The 12,916-nt window shown below is 34.4% G+C and overlaps 1 protein-coding gene across 5 annotated transcripts in view; it reads left to right on the forward strand.

Moving 5' to 3' along the window:
• Positions 1–12,916, forward strand: part of LOC117179445 (N-alpha-acetyltransferase 25, NatB auxiliary subunit) — a 248,944-nt gene that overhangs the window by 161,942 nt on the left and 74,086 nt on the right. For all 5 annotated transcript variants that reach the window (XR_004467923.1, XM_033371265.1, XM_033371263.1 and 2 more), the window contains exons 5-9: positions 754–1,060; positions 1,154–1,458; positions 1,986–2,244; positions 2,316–2,561; positions 2,707–3,312. Coding sequence is in view for 4 of the 5 variants with exons in the window: in XM_033371265.1 (XP_033227156.1) it covers positions 754–1,060; positions 1,154–1,458; positions 1,986–2,244; positions 2,316–2,561; positions 2,707–3,312 (1,723 nt within the window). In the remaining variant the exon portion in view is untranslated. The remainder of the gene's footprint in view (positions 1–753; positions 1,061–1,153; positions 1,459–1,985; positions 2,245–2,315; positions 2,562–2,706; positions 3,313–12,916) is intronic.

Raw genomic sequence — 12,916 nt, forward strand, 5'->3', positions numbered from 1 at the left:
AGAGGGAGCTCTTCTTAATATTTTGACACCAAAATCATGTCGATACACCTTACCAACTGCGAGTAAAGCCACCCACGCTTTAACTTGACAGACTGTATATATTATGTAACAAAATAAAAAATGAACCAAAGTCTTAATAAAATGCCTGTATGAAGTCCTTATTAACTTTTAGGAGCGCTTGTTGCTTCAAGGAAGTTGATCGGTAAGTTAAACATATTCAAATTAAATCTAACATCAAAAGTAACTGAAAATAGCTTTCACTACCTCCGTCGGAAATCATAAGTGCGGCTAGCAGAAGCGGTACTACAAATCATTGTTGGTTTTGAAATACGGTTACTTCAACTTGTGCTATGATTTAGGTAAGTTATGGCAAAATTATATCATCTGCACACAAAAAATATTGGGTCTATGTTCACAGAATTTTTGTCAATCAACCATCGTTCTTTTATTTTCCCGAAGCCCAGCGAGAAAAATTTATTCCAAGTTTACAGAATTTCAGCAAATCTAAACATGGCCTAAAAATGAGCTTGTTCCGAGTTTTGACTGCTTGTGTGAAAGGACCCCATCTTATGATGCTTAAGAGATAATGAAAAAGAGATGAAGGCTGTTCTCCTGCTGCCAGTTCCATGCATTGTATATCAAAAAATCTCCCTTCCCCCCTTTATCTATCGGAATTTGTCAACTTACTTAAGTTACGAGAGCATACACATATTCCCCTCTTATTACTAATATTTTAAACATATTCATTTTTAGCGCAGACAACTGGACGTTTTACAAGGATTACCTATCTGCTGCTCTAAAATGTCAATCATTAGGAGATTGCTTAAAATTTTTGGATGAAACTGCAGCTGTAGCTGGTAAAAAATCAAGAGCTCCGCAGCTTGCCCGTCTTGAGTTATTTAATACAGCACGGGAAAGCCAAATCGATTGCCCATTCAGTCATGTAGAAGACATGCATAAATATTTTAATAAATTTGGATCAAAAGGTTGTGTGGTCAGCGAATTAAAAATGTACTTACACCTTCTGTCAACCCCGGAGAAAGATCTTCTATTAGAGAAGGTGAAAAAAATATAATTCTCAAAAATATATGATTCTTCAAGCTAATTTAATTAGATGTTAGACATTGATGTATTCTTTATTATTGTTACTCAGATCGAGAAAGATATTGGCGTCAGTAAGGACGGATATCCTGAGTCTGTCGACCAAATGCAGAGATACATTCACTTCAACCAATTAAGGCGTCTTTGTGGGATGCATCATTTTCCTAAAATTGATTTAGAGGAAATGAAAAAACTTGTGCTACGATTCTGTCACCTATATAAAAAAGGAAATGAACTTTGTCCGGAACAAGAAAGGCTAACGACAGATTATTGTCCAGCAGATGCATATATTTTGCTAGCTACTCATTTGTTACACCAGTTATGGCATGAAACTGGCGAAGCGGAATATCTTTACAGGTACAATACCGGTCAGAATTTTCAATCGACTGGAAAAATCGTAGTAAAAACATTCCTCTCTTTTTTGTGGATATCTCAGCAAAAAATTAAGTTATAAAGATTTTTAGAGGAACTATTACAAAACTTATTAAATTTCGCATTGATTGAGCACTACTTTAAGAACTTTAGATTAATAGGGTCCGACATAGCATGTGAGAAAGACCAAAGTATTATTCGTGTAAATTGAAACTTCGTTGAATTAAAGTTTGAAAGCTCCCCTTTGAAAATAAAAACAAGAACATAATGAAGTGTTGGCTGTTTCGCGAAATATCACGAAATATGTGGAACCGTGCCCAATACGGAAATCGGTTCGTCAGCATCATTTATAACGAATGGAAAACGTGCTATCTTGGGATGTTTTTAATACAATTTTGTAAAGTTGATTGATAATTCTGGCAGGTACTGTACGTTCAGAAAGAAGTGATTCAATAATAAAAATAAAATATGTACATACTTCATAAAATACCCAAAATATTTTTTTGTTATAGGGCGATGGACTTACTGGAGCGATGTTTAGCATCAAGTACTTCTAATTTTCACGTAAAGATCCTATTAGTGAGGATTTACCTAGAAGCGGGTTTTATAGGAGCAGCTGATTATGCCTTCGTTTTACTAGATGCAAAACATATTCAGCTAGATTCTCTGGGATTTTTACACACGCCTTTGCTTGCACCTTTGGGACTGCTGTCACACGCTTCTCATAATCTCGAACAGACGGCTAAATTTTTCGTTGGTAATTCCAAAGATGTAGGTGTTTCTAGCTTAAAAAAGTTGGTTCTTTGATACTTGGTCTTAAAGAAAATCCGTAACAATTTCAGAGCGCAGACCACTTGACCTTCGCTTACAAATATGGGAGTTTTTTGAAGATTCAAGAATTCGTCGACTTGAAAGAGCGTTTGGAAAAATCAATTCACTTTGCTACAACGACTGTAGACAAAATGTTAATAGAGTTGACTCGGAGCGAAGATTCTTCTGTATTTATGTCTGCACTAGGAACTATGCATATTGAACCATCCGAAGATTTAATTAAGTGGGATCTTCTTAGGGATAATCGAGACCTAGAGGTATGATACTAAAAATGTTGTTAGTGCTTAATGTTTAAGCTAAACCCTTTGCCTGTAAATTAGAACGTATAAGCCCAATGTACGACAGCAAATAGTGGTGACGATGCTATAGAAATTCAATTTGAAAAGAATTTTTTTCCAACAGGTTATTGTCGGTTGGGAGCCGATCCACGCGAAAGATGGGGATCCCAGAATGAGAAAAGAGACTAAAGAGTGCATGTTAAGCTTACTGAGGGCACGCAATCTGATATTACGAATATTGGCATCTGTTGCTGAATCTAATACTACATTCCTTTTCACGAAATTGTCTCAAGATATGAGAACATTAGTTCGTGAAAGTATTCCAGCAGTTCTTCAGAATTTTTGGAATGAGGACGGAAAAGATAAAGTTAACACTGTAATAATACCTATCGATGCTGTGATGCGTTTAAGAGAAATGTATGATTCAGAGCAGCTGATTGCGATTGCTTGTCTGGCAGAGTCTCTTTCTCTATCTCCTTACCCTGATGAGACTTGTATTGAAATACTTAGAAAGTCTCCAAGTATACAGTTACCGTCTATACCAGAGCAAGAAAAGCCAATTGCTTTTACTAAATTTTTCTTGAGAGCATCGACATGCGGAGAAACTCTCTCCATTTTGGGTTCTATTTGCGTAGCGGTTATTTCTCTATTAAAATCACAGAATTCACAGAAGAAGAATAAGAAAAAGCAAAATAAAGAAAATGTGAAGATTTCCCCGGAAATAAGCCAAGTAAGATTAGTCTTTTTGTTTTATGCTATAATTATTCCAGAGTGGCCAACAGGATCAGAAACCGCTGTTCGATAAGTTACAAATAAGAACTCCGTATTCACGGTGTGACGTCAGAGTTTGAAAATGAGTTCGATTTGTGTGTTTTCGTATTTTCGTAACTCTTGAGACAGTGCTAGTATGCCAAAGATAGAAAGAGAACTTTATGGAAAATTGGTGAATAGCTGCCTTTAACGAGAAGAGCAGCATGCAGATATCGCCACTAATATTAAATGAATGTTACCAAAGTATTAATCTCTCTCTCTCTCTCTTTTAATCACATACCATACTTTGTTGTCTCTTCACGCTAGTTGGAACAAAAATTCAGGAAAGAAATAGCAGCGACAGTAACGATTCCAACCTTCTAGCTGGAAGAAAAGTTAGTTCCTTTCTAGTTCCGCTGGGATAAAATATTACGTAAAAACAGTCATTCCATCGAAAAAGACTATAAAATTCAATAAGTATTAAAATTGAGTGGGTTCCTTTTCCTTTCGAGGTTTTCGCCCCCCCCCCCCCCCCCCCCCCCCCCCCCCCCCCCCCCCCCCGAGACTCTGGAGTTCATCTCGCTACAAGTTCTTTTTTTCTCATATACTTTCTCTCACCTTTCATGTTCTTTATTGTTTTATTATGAAAATTGCCGTCTCACAGTGGTCTAGAAAATAAATTTACTGTTCATACTCAACCACAGGTCGTATCTTTTAACCGACTTAAAAGTTCTATGTTTTATGAAAGCTTAGCATTACATTTTTAAGAGAACTGTGGTTTGCGATATGCTAATTTTTGCCACGGAGCAACAATATAATCTGAAATGTATCTATCCATCTATCTCCATCTACATGGAGACGATTTGGAAACGTAATAGCCTTTTTTGCTAGCGCATTGTATTGATGCCAAACGTTAGATACTTACGCTATAGAGAAATGTCCCTAGATGTAAATAGGTTATTGACAGCCCTCCGATAGCAATTATGGTACAAGGATAAGGTTGTTTGCTTTATTGTGAAGCAAATGACACATTTTTTTGGAAAATATCAGAAACTTGCTGTCAGATAATGTGAGGCATATGCTGCAAGTCTTGCGAGACTAACAAATCCGATCATAGGCCAGAGTCCAATTTTGCTTTCGCGCTTTCGCCCGACACACAATGCGGCGAATTAGAAAATTGGAATGCAAAATGATCCAGAGCCTACAATTTTGTCCGGTTCCATCTTTTTTTGTTTAATTAAAGCTAATTCAATTCTGAAGCGGTCTGTCGGGGGCGATTTTGCTAAAAAGGCAAAATTGATTATTGCTGTACATTGAAGCCTATAAGTTCTTTTCATCACGTTTTTCCCGTAAAATCGAGTGAAATTTATGTTTCGTTGAAATCGAATACTAAAGTACCATTTTTTTTATTCTTATAAATAAATTTTATCAACAAATTTAATAAATAAGCGCCTCTGTATACATAAAATGCATTTTTTCTGCGCAATCATTAGGTTTGTCTTCAAAACTTAAAATTCTATGACATAAATGGACAATCAAAATATTTGCCATTGTTATAAACAATACTGATTAACAAATGCAATAAACGGTCAGTCTTTGATAAAAAAAAATCCATTTTTTTGTGCATAATTGTTCATTTTATCCCTAAATTTATATTCTGATGGAGGAAACTGACGTTTCACAATATTTTTTATTCTTATTAACAATTATACTCAAAAAATGCATTAAATAGGCGCTATCAAATAGGAAAAATCTCTTTCTTGATGAAATGTTGATTATATCATAAAAAATGAAACTCCTACGGCTCTTGAGTCCATTTCTGTCATGAAATTTTCAATTTTAAATGCAAACCTAATGATTGCGCAGAAAAAATGCATTTTGTATATACAGAGGCGCTTATTTATTCAATTTGTTTATGAAATTTGTTTATAACAATCAATAAAATTATGCTTTAGTGTTTGATTTCAACGAAACATTAATTTCACTTGGTTTCGCGGGGAAAAACGTGATGAAAAGAACTTCCAGGGTTCAATTTACAGCAATAATCGATTTTGTTCATAAATTTGTTTATAACAATTGAACAGATTGCACGAACTTCATCGAAGTTATTAGGATTTGTTAATCGATTGTAAATCTACCATTTTTCACCTTTGTGAGGTAAAATGAATGAATGCTGTAGAACAGGCAACTCAAATATGAAAAATTATGGATGAAAATTGTAGGCTCTGGATCATTTTGAACTCCTATTTTCTAATTCGCCGCACAGTGCGACAGATCGGTGCGCGAATTTTTAATCTGAAAAACTTCAAATCTGTAAATTAATGGACAAAAATATACTATATTTCATTGAGTATAAGTGCTACATGTAGAACTGTTAGTTCAGCTTGAATTCCACGATTGTTTGATTATATTTCTAGTTCTAAACAGTTTAAGGCGAGATAATTGAACTTCTTTTTAAATGCAATTTCTACTCGAATTTTAGGTAAAGTGTAATTTATCATATAAGTATATACACGAACGGTAATACTTTCACTGAGGCTAATTTTATAATTTCAAAAATAGTAATTTTAAATAATTTGAACTCGTATCCTGTATTTGAAAGTTGGTCCAAGCTTCCTAGAGAGTTATGTGAGGCTTTGCTATAGTTTTATGTGATTCCAGCTCTACTACGTGAAGCCAAGTTGGTAGAAGCCGGATGCATCTGTTTACATTGTCGGTGTAAACATTCATAGCCATAAGTTATAGCGATCGTGCCGAAATCGACTGTGGCTCATTTGATTTTAAATTCATTTAATCTTCAAGCATTTTAATTATTTAGACAATTTTCATAAATGGCTATTTTTTAAGGAATAGGCTCAATTGGATTCCAGAATTCAACAATTTCGTAAATATCGTAAATAATATCATACAGGACGGAAATCTCGATATCCCTGGAATGTTCCAATGATAACTCGGAATATCCTCAGGATACCCCATTAATGTTCCAATTGTATATGCCAATAAGATTTTATACAAAGTATAACTTTATAAAATACAATAATGGTAAAGTCCCCTCTAAATTTACTTTCGGGTAAATTCCAGTATGGCTGTCAGTGTGCGAAAATTTTCGCACAGTAATAAGTGACACTTTCACGAAAATCAACAATTTCTAGAATATTCGTGCCAAATTATAATCAATTGTGATTTATATTATACAAACCAACGCGGTAAATTAGTTTCATTATTTCTTTATTGTACAAACTGATTTTGCCGTTCTTTAAACTGCGCAATTTAAATTTTACAGATACAATAACAGCCAACTGTTAAATTTTTAGAAAGTGACTTAATTGTTTTTAATTGTAAGTAGGCTGTTATTGGTTATGAAAAATATTCGCAATAATAATTTTTTGCTAAGTATGGTGAGATAGGATTCTGAAAGAAAACGAATATTCGAGGTCTGTACAAAGAGGTTTTTGTCTGACGGATGTTTGTGAATCTTAATGTTTTCAGAAATTTTACATATTTTAATAAATTTGCATTTCAGAAATATTGGATTCAATTTTCAAAATTGTGTATATAGGACATTGAGTGGATATCATACGGGGCGGAGATCTCGATATCCTTGGAATATGCCACGGAAATCCCGGGAGATTTTCGGGACATGTTTCAGGATATCCAATATCCTGCCGAGATATTCCAGGGATATGTCGAGGATATCATTTTGTTGTGAGGACAACTAAGAATGTCTATCCTATCAGTCTTTTCTATATTGCTTTGTAAATTTACGTGAGCTATTAATTATTTAAACATTTTGGATTAAAAATTAAGAGTTTGGCGTTCTTTCTGCGAGTCAATTTGTTTACGGATTGAACTAAGAATATTGATGCGATATGTATTTTCTATGTTGCTTTGTACATTTACAAGAACTTTTAATTATTGAAACAATTTCAAATTAAAAATTAAGAGTGATCTTTTTCTACGAGTCAATTTGTTTACGAACTTCACTAAGAATGTCTATTGGGTGATTTATTTCTGTGTTGTTTTGCAAATTTACAATAAAAGTTAATTATTTAAACAATTTAGATTTAAAAATTAAAAGTTTCGCTATGTTTCTACGAGTCAATTTGTTTTCGAAGTCAAGTAAGAATGTCTACCCGATGACTCTTATATATGTTTTTTTGTTAATTTACAAGAACTATTACTTATTTAAATAATTTCGATTAAAAAATTGAGTTTGGTTTTCGTTCTACGAGTCAATTTGTTTACGGAGTCTACCAACAATGTTTATCCGATGACTATTTTCTATGTTGCTTTGTTAATTTACAAGAACTATTAATTATTTAAGCAATTGAGCGTCATGATTGCACAACTACCCAAGCGCATGGACTCAGCCAGTCTATTAGGCAAGAGAGGGGATAACGCGTTCTACGGGCCAAATTAATTGGACAAATAATTTTAAAACTGCCTTAATTCCGTTAATAATTATTGTTCGTTGGATGCGCTAAAGACTCATGAGTATTTCTATGCAAAACTAACACGATCTGATAATTATTAACGGAATGGCGGCAGTTTTAAAATTATTTGTCCAATTCACTCGGCCCGTAGAACGCGCTATCACCTCTCTTAACTACAAGGCTGACTGAGTCCACGCGCGAAGGTCTTTGTGCAATCCGGTCGCTCAATTTAGATTTAAAAATTAAGAGTTTCGACTTTTTTCTATAAATAAGCTCAATTTTTTAACAGAATTAACTAAGAATATCTTTCCGATGATTTTTTTCTATGATGGATTGCAAATTTACAAGAATATTAATTATTTAAACTATTTCGATTAAAAATTAAGAGTTTAGTCTTTTTTCCACCAATAAGCTACATTTTTTACAGAATTAACCAAGAATATCTTTCCGATGATTTTTTGTCTATGATGTTTTGCAAATTTAGAAGAATCAATTGAAAAATGAAGAGTGGTTTTCTTGCCACGAATAGGCTTCATTTTTTAACATAATTAATTAAGAATATATTTTCGGTGATTTTTTCCTATGATGTTTATGATATTCTCTATCTCTTTTGAAATCGTCATATCTATTCTCCTCTTCCCTGAGTCAACCAAAGCCATCGCGTCTTACACTCTCTTAGGAAATTGTCGAATAATTTCATAATTTTTAGAATATTCTGGCAACGGTGGATCAAAATATTTAGCTTGCCTGACCTGCTCATGAAAATACCGCACGAAAGTGTTATCTTTTCGCGAAAATTTTCTGCTTCTCCATTCATTCACTAATTCAGTTTTATATTGCAAGGAAAAAAATTTCGCCAAAAAATCTGTTCTGAATTGATCGAAATTTTCCCAACTTAAAATATTCGCGAAATACCATGCTTTTGCTCTTCCTTTTAATGCACTTTTATGATGAGAGCTTCAGCATCACCTAGAATGTTTTTAATTTCTAAATATTGTTAAAGTTCCCATATAAATTCAATGGGATTGCTGTCATACTCATCATAGAAAGTTGGAATTGGAATATCTGTTTTAACCCTTTGATGTGACCCCTCGGAATTTCGCATTTTTATTGTTTTTTCCTGCATAGACTGAAACCCCCTAATTGTATCTTTGATAGAACGCAACATCTCATTTAATTCATGAATTGAACTTATCTGGTCCTCACTTCGAGATTCATTGCGCGACATTTCATTATTATTTCTAATAAAAACTTCCGCGTCAACGTGATCGATTACATCTTTATTTATAGAGCTTGTTTTTTCTATTTCAAATCTCTCAATTCTATCAAAATCGTCAGTTTTTAGTCGTAGTGAACTGTGGTCTTTTTCGCGATTTTGTCTGGAGGTCATTTCTGGAATTTGGTTTTGATTTTGGTTGGGCGCCATTTGAACTGATCGAGTTGAAGCGGGTGGCGTTCTTTTGAAAGACATCATGATGAAAGAAGGTGAAGTCAATAATGATACCCAATTTAAATTCAACTCGACACCTTGTTTATTATATTGAAAATAAATAGACAAGACTTTATTTTTAAAAATTATAATAGTTGAGTATTTCAGAATAGAACTTGTGAGCAAATCGTTATAAACCGACAACCATAGTCCACTGACTTGAAACTAGTTCACAAATTTTCAAACTGAAACTTCGCGTGAGCTGCGAGCTTCTGTCTAAATGGTTATCGATCTTTTTACATTAAAATAAATGATCACCGGGACTCGGGGTACTTACATTTAACCTTTAGAGGAAGGGGAAATTTCCGTTCAAATCGAGTTTTCATTTGACCAAAAATTTATGCATAATTTCAACATAAAACTCATTATAAGACCCCGATCTGACAGGTGGTCGATACATCGACCACCCCCGTCCGCAACGTGAAGGCCAATATAAAAAAAAAACTTTTTATGATATTTCAGCGTTATAGTTTGGTGTACCCATATTTTTTGATGCACCGAGTACGAAAAAAATAGTAAAAGAAATCCTGAAGGCACCCTTAACCTTGAAAATCACCATCTCAAGGTCATTTTCTTTATATCTTAGCGTTATGGTTGGCATGCCCATGTTTTTTGAGGCGCTGAGTATGAAAAAAATGGTGCAAAAAATCGTGAAAGCAGACGTGACCTTGAAAATCGAGATTTCAAGGTCAAGCGATACATTTATTTATTTGTTTCTATTTTAGCGTCAAAGTTGGTTCCTGTTATCTAAAATGAAGGTGAACGATGCTTTCCATGGAATGACGATTATCCAGGTCAAAAAAGTCTCCAGGATGCTTCTCACTATTTTCCCCTTATTCAACGCACCAAATTTTGCCGTGGTCGATATTTCGACCCTCCCCATCCTCTAAAGGTTATGAAATACCTCGAATGATGACTGCACTAACGATGGTGAAGTTTCAGGCTCTCCCTTGCAGCTGGACGATCGTGGTGATTTCTCTCACCCTTGCTTCAGGGAATTATGAACCTTTATCTTTCACGAGCGTTCCCGTGAAAGATATATATTTCCTAGTGGGCCTCAGCCACTCCAAACACCAATGAACTCACATCGAGCAGTTTTTATCAGGAAGACGTACAGACCCCTCTTGATTAGGCCTTCACCTTCATAGGTCCTCATACCCACTGACCTGTCCCTGTCATTTGAGAGTTTAGATATTTTAAAATAATTGGCTCAATTTTTTACGGATTGAACTAAGAATGTATTTCGATGAGTATTTCCTACGATACTTTTTAATTTTGTAATAATTATTAATCATTCAAATAATTTTCATAAAAATACTCATAGTTTAATGATTATTCCATTAATAAACACAATTTTTTACGGAGTTCACTAAAATTGCCTTCGAACTTACTCTTTCTAGGTTATTTGTTAAATTCACATAATTATTAATTATTTAAAGAACTTCCATAACAAATTCAGAATTTGGTTATTTTTCAACGAGCAAGGTTAGTTTTTTACAAATTTAACTAAGAAAGTCTTTCTGATTAATTATAATAATCAAATTTTCAAGATTTATTATTAAAATAATTTTCAAAAACAAATTCAGAAATGTACTATTTTTTAGATTTTGAACCATTTGGATATTTAAAAAAAAATTAATTTTAATACGAAAATGTATGAACTATATATTTAATAAGAATTATAAAAGAATAAAAAATTCATAATCGTAAAAACTTTCATTTTAATTAATTTAATTATTTTTCTTCTTTTTTATAATGTCTTCAATTAATTTAATAATCTCTTCAATTGAATATTTTACTTCTTTAAGATTTTCTGTAGTGTATTTTTTCTTGAAATATATTTTTCCTATATATTTAACTGTGATTAATCACTCAGTCGAACACATAACCAGTATTATTATTACCTATTGCACTATGCTTTTTTATGTTTAAAACCTACCTGAATCAGAGGTCTATATAATAAAAGGGTCATCCTCGTTGCTAAAGCATCATTTGAGTCCCTTGGCATGAGTAGCGATACCGCCAGACGACTCAACTTCAATGTGTATGCGCATTTGAACATTTTTATTTTACTAAGATGGGCTTAAGATAACTGTATGAATTATAGTACAACTTAATTACAATGCGACTGAATACGAGTTTATTCAATGTACTCGCATTTACCTAGACATTTGGCCAGATGAGATGAAAACTACAGAAAATCACCTCCCGAGAGTAACCGGCTATTCTAAATTCGAGCACACAACCCGGTCGTACGTCGTAGATGGTCACCCACACAAGTGCTAGGGGGGCTCGAAACGGCTTGTCATATCGATGGGTTATACGAATATTAGGCAATCTTTCCGGTACGCAAAAAAATTAGGCGAAATTCATTTACCTAAGTTGTCATGAGGAATTCAGTATTTTCTATTACAGTTTATATTGTAATTTAGGGTCCCATAACTTTCTATTCTAGGGTATACAATTTTCCAAAAGCCTTTCTGATGTTGAGTATGTATGTGTGATACATGTATGTGTTTATGTGCCAGAAGTGAGAAATAACCAGAATCGTCTAGAATCCGGTAGAGGGTAAGAGCGCTTACGCTGCGGGAAGTAGTCACGAGAAATCAAGGGGAGGGGCACGGATAAAAATGCTGGAAGGTGCGAATTGCACGTTAGTGAGTTACTTAGTTAAGAAAGGGCAAGGAGTCACGTTAGCAAGGGTTTTTGATCACGAAACCTACGTGATTATATCCGAGCGAAATCATTTTATAACATGGATCATCTTCTGCGTTCAACTGAAGAGTACGAGAAAGACGACTTGGAAAGATGTAAGCTTTTTGGACAGCGAAGTTGTACGAGTGCAACTACAAAAGAGAGGGGAAATAAGTCCCTTAGCAAACGGCAAGAACCGACGTATGTGGATCCGATCGAGGGAACTTCAGCAGCAACTACTTTGAAGGCGGCGGATTCAACGAATATCAAGAGCGGCGCCACAATCAAATTCTTCAACTGCGGTAAATCTGACCATATTAGTAAGTCTTGTAGCGAAGCGGAAAAAAAGGTAAGATGATTTAGTTGTGATAAAGCCAGACATAAGGATAATAAATGTGATCGATTCGCGAATAAAGATTTTGTCGGATTTTTTATTGAAGCCGGGAAAGTCGAGTTAAAGAGTTTTGGTACGAATCGAAATTTGGTCGAATCACCTGGTACAATCAGTGGAATCCTTACAATAGATCGAGTTAAGCCACGCGGAGTTGACTTCCGAGGTGTACCCGATACAGTACAGAATTGCGAGTTTATGCTTGAACGCGGTTTTACGTAATTACCCGACTTAACATATATTAGAGTAGGAAAAATATTGGAATTCCACGAGATCGAGAAATTCCCATTCAGCTTCTTTCCAGAAATCGAACAGGAATTGTATAAACCTGAAGTGAATAAAAAATCCTTGTCGAACCAAATTCAATCAATTTTATGAGCGTCGTGTTCAATAATCGAGATGTGTCTGTACCGTATGCAAATTTCGGATCAGAACGAGAGGTATTAGAGAAGGCTAAATCCGTGGGTGTGGTGATACTTACAAGGAAGGTACCCGAGGTGTACCTCCCCGATTTTCTTGAAATTGTAATATGTTATAGAGCATCAAAAAATATTCGACACGTATTTTTTTATACGTG

This window comes from Belonocnema kinseyi, chromosome 9 (genome assembly GCF_010883055.1).
Source record: "Belonocnema kinseyi isolate 2016_QV_RU_SX_M_011 chromosome 9, B_treatae_v1, whole genome shotgun sequence".
In the NCBI taxonomy this organism is placed as follows: domain Eukaryota; kingdom Metazoa; phylum Arthropoda; class Insecta; order Hymenoptera; family Cynipidae; genus Belonocnema; species Belonocnema kinseyi.